Source organism: Austrofundulus limnaeus, unplaced genomic scaffold (assembly GCF_001266775.1).
Source record: "Austrofundulus limnaeus strain Quisiro unplaced genomic scaffold, Austrofundulus_limnaeus-1.0 Scaffold26, whole genome shotgun sequence".
NCBI lineage: Eukaryota > Metazoa > Chordata > Actinopteri > Cyprinodontiformes > Rivulidae > Austrofundulus > Austrofundulus limnaeus.
Window position 1 is genome coordinate 241,530 of NW_013952428.1, and position 4,588 is coordinate 246,117.

Here is a 4,588-nt window from a genome sequence, read left to right on the forward strand (position 1 = left end):
AAAATAAAATAAAATAAAATAAAATAAAATAAGCCATAAAAGACAAAAAGAAAAAAAGCTGTACATAAAGTGGTACACATGGAGTTTTTTTTATTTATTTATTTAACCTTTATTTATGCAGGTAAACTGTTTGAGAACCACTTCTCATTTACAAACATGACCTGACATGATGCACTGAGTGCATTGTAATATACAAACCTACAGATTCAGCCAGAGTAAAGTGATTGTACATTTTAATCACAATTTAATTTTTAAGCACTAAAATTAAGAGTTAACTCGATTAATTTCACAGCCCTAATTTTTATATTCTTACTTTTTATTTATTCATTCATTCATTCATTCATTCACTGTGCTTTTAAAGCATACTGTGTCTTGTCCAAGGACACTTTAGCATGCTGCAGGGTCTGCAGATGGAACCCCTAACTCTTTGATCGGACAGTGACCACCCTACTCACCGGGTCAGGCCACCCTGAGGCTCGCTGGTCACTTGGTTGCAAACACTCACAATCAGTGAGACTGCAACAGAAAATTAGCCTTTTTCTCCCATCTTTACAGCAATTTTGACTCTCCAACAAGCACTGAAGAGCCACAGCGCAGTGAGATATTAGCTAAAGCAAACGCAGGGTTTAACTTTTACTTGTATCTGAACCAGAAACCTGGGCGTGAAGATGCAGAGCGTTTCATAACAAAACAAACTGGGTCTTTACGTCTCTGCCTGGCAAACAACTGTTCTTTAAACTCCCACTGCAGCAGTAAACAAACAAATCAACTTTTATAAAGAAAATATAAAAATTACTACCTTGTACATCTGATAAAAAGCCTGTTATGTGCCATGGATAACACTTTCTCATAGCAGCTGACTTCTAATACAACACAATGTGACGCTAACATCATGAAAACTGCTTTGTTTGGTAGTCATTAAGCATGCACTGTGTTTAGGTTTTTCACCATTCATCACAGACTGATGTACTTGTGTGTCTGTGTGATGATGCTCCCCTTTCTCTCTGTCCCCTGCCTCACAATGTGGGCTCCAACGGGGAGAAGTCATCCGTCTTCGTTAGCGTCTGGGGCTAAATATGCTTTGCATCTGGTACTGAGCTTTTCATCCCCCCCTTGGCCTACGCCGCTTTGTTTTGTTTGTATAATGATAGTTGTACTCTATGAATACATAATGACAACAAACTGTGCAGGACTTGTGCATCCAAACACAGAAATGTCTGCCTTCTCGAGTGGGTGTCTACATATTTCAAATTGCCATTTAAAGACCCTTAGTATTTGCTTTGACCTCCTCAAATGGCTGTCTTGCATACTGACTTCTAATGGGCAGGCTTCTTTGTTTCTGTGATTGTTCTGAGCACAGAAACTCAGAATTTAGCTCATTTCATGTCCATTTTGGTAGGAAAAAAAAGAATTTGGCCTTTGAGAAAATTAGGCTGACACCAACATCAGCGTGAAAATTCCCTCCAAATGGACATTTAATAAGGAGCATCTGAAGATGTGTGGGTTTCAGAGGGTGCTAACAACCTATGGCTGTAGGTTTAAAAAGTTACAGGAATTGCTTGGCAGGGGTGCCCTCCAGTGGTGGATCATGAGAAAACCTGCTCTGCTCAGAGAGTACTCACTGTGCTTTTGTCTTTTAACAGTTTCTCGATCACTTCGATCAGTTGCTCCTTCTGGTCTGGATCCAAGCTGAAGACAAAAGACAGTTTAATTTGAAATTTCAGCTACTGAATACAAACGCATTGAAAAAAAATCTATATTTTTAAACTCGGGGAAACAACTGAATCAGCATCATCTTATATACTGACTGATTATACTAGTGAGTTGCATCAACTCATCAGGTTTTATGTTTTGTTCAGAGGCATGCTACTTCCAAGACAAAGTCCCAACTTCATATGTGAAAAACTGACTGGTTATATCCATTTTTGTGTTTTCTAAAGTGGAAGCCATCTTGAATTGGGGTAACTCCAAATGTTAATAAGATAAGAAGCTTTATTATCCCAATATTACTGCAACTTGTACAAAAAGATAATTAAATGCTTAACATCAAGTATAGGGAAAAATACACACTGCATCGCAAAATAACACACAAACACACTAATACAGTATAAGTTTATATAAAACTCTAATTCCAATGAAGTTGGGATGTTATGTAAAACAAATACAGATTATGATGATTTCATTCAACCTTGCCAAGATATTCAATTTAATACACTACAAAAACAAGATATTTAATGTTCAGATACTTTAAATGTATTCTGCAAATATTCACTCAATTTGTATTTGATGCTTGCAGCTATTTCCAAAACAGCTGGGCCAGGGGAATGTTTCCCACTGAGAAACATCAACTTTCCCTGATAACAGTCTGCACAGTCCTTTTCCTCTTTGGCCTGGACGACATGATGTCCAACAACAGATTGAAATGTGGACTCATCAGACCAGAGGAAACGTTCCTCTCTGTGTCGGTCCATCTCAGATGAGCTCAGGCCCAGAGAAGCTGCAGTGTTTTGGAGTGTTGTTAATATCGGGCTTTGGCTTTGCATGGTGGAGTTTTAACTTGCTCTTAGATGTAGTGTTGAACTGTGTTCACTGACAATGGTTTTCTGAGGTGTTCCTGAGCCCATGTGGTATTATCAGGTACAGAATGATGCTGGTTTTTAATGCAGTGCTGTCTGACAGATGGAAGACGGGCATTCAACATTGGTTTTTAAATTTACTGCTTACTTGCAGAGATTTGTCCAGATTCTCTGAATCTTTTGATGATATTATAGACTTTAGATGATTGTATGTTAATAGAAATAGAAACAGCCTTTATTGTCCCGCGGAGGGGAAAATCAGGTGCAACAGCAGCAGCATCAGTTCACCAAAAAACAATATCTTGCTTTGCACCAATACAGGGCTCCTACAGTTTAAGGCAAGTTAAATTTAAGCCTTTTTAATGCCAAGTGAAATTAAATTTAAGACCAATTTCACAATAAACCCAAATGACAAAAAAATAAAAACTGTGGCAGAAACTCATGAATCAAATTATTTTTGGTTGAAGTATTCAAATATTGCTAATAGACCAATTGTTTTTATCCATGTCAAACTGTTTTTTCATCAAACATGGCAAAAACCTTCTTAGCAGTCAATTTTAAACTTAATTTATTTTCTGGAAATCCTCTAACATCCCAAAGTTTGGAGTTTTAGGACCCACAGTGGGGTCTTAACCCCAGTTCGCTGTAGATAAAACTTTAAAGTGCCTGTGACATAAAAATTTTTGTAAGAAATATGAATGACTTTGGAAAAACATTAACATATTACAAAACTAATTTCACAATGCTCAGATGGACGGTTGAGATATTTGCATGTGAAATAACAGGAAGTGATGTCAAATGATAATGTCTGCATGTGACTATTTAAAAAAATAAATGTTAGCAATTATTTTAGTATCTGAGACGTCATCCTATTTACAATGTGTTAGGATTTTTAAGACTTGTGAAAAATAGATTTAAGACATTTTAAGGCTAATTAAGGCTTTATTTTTGGATTGATGAATTCAATGACTTTTAAGACTTTTTAAGGCTCTGCAGGAACCCTGCAATAGCAATAGCAGTAGTGGTAATAGAATAGAAATAACTATAAAAATTAAAATACTGTGCAAGTAAATTACAATGACGGTAAGAAACGTTCTTAAACTGTTGGACTATTTGCTCACAGTTGTTCACAAAGTGGTGAACCTCACCCCATTCATGCTTGTGAACGACTGAGCCTTTCAGGGATGCTCTAGTTCTACCCAATCCTGACACACAGGTGTTTTATTAGCATTCTTCAACCATCCCAGTCTTTTGTTGCCCCTGTCCCAGCTTTTTTGGAAAGTGTTGCAAACATCAAATTTTAAATGAGTGATTAAAAAAAGTTCATCAGTTTGATTATTAAATATCTCGTCTTTGGTAGTGTATTTAATTTAATATAGGTTGGAAAAGATTTGCAAATCATTGTATTCTGTTTTTATTTAGGTTTTACATAACGGCCCAACTTTAATGGAATTGGGTTTGTAAAATATAGATGTCTTTGTGTATAAAAACTACCTGTGCAGCTTTTGGATGGCATGTGCAGAGGTCTTCCTGACGTAAGGGGACAGGTCTGCAGCAGCCTCTTTAATCGCCAGCATCATAATGGGAACGATAATGGGGACACGAATACTAGACAGAACCCTGAGAGCGCTGGCCCGGATGAACTGGTTTGGATCCTGCCACACAGAAAAGGTGAAAAATTAGACTCTCTTAACCTTTATCATTTAGGTCTTCAAAACAGTAACATTACAGTCAAAATGTATCAAATACATCATAAAACATTCTGTGTTTCAAACGCTCATGTTACACTGTAATCAAATGCAGCTTTTTTAAAAACTAATCAGAAATAAATGTGACCCACCATTTCAAAATGAGGATTAAGTCAAATTTGGTCAAAATGACCTAATTACATTTTCAGATTCTTGTCTTTAAAAGCTACATTTTGATACCTGGATCATTCTGATATCATAATTAAATCCATATATATGACTTAATTTGTCTTGTTGGTTACAATAATACATAAATATTTGGTC

General features: G+C 36.4%; 1 protein-coding gene across 1 annotated transcript in view; it reads right to left on the bottom strand.

The window, feature by feature from the left end:
- LOC106515064 (adaptor related protein complex 3 subunit beta 1) overlaps positions 1–4,588 on the bottom strand; it is a gene marked incomplete at its 3' end in the record, with an annotated part of 66,912 nt that overhangs the window by 29,658 nt on the left and 32,666 nt on the right. Inside the window, 2 exon segments of the mRNA XM_014004676.1 lie at positions 1,623–1,689; positions 4,071–4,231. Coding sequence (XP_013860130.1) covers positions 1,623–1,689; positions 4,071–4,231 — 228 coding nt within the window.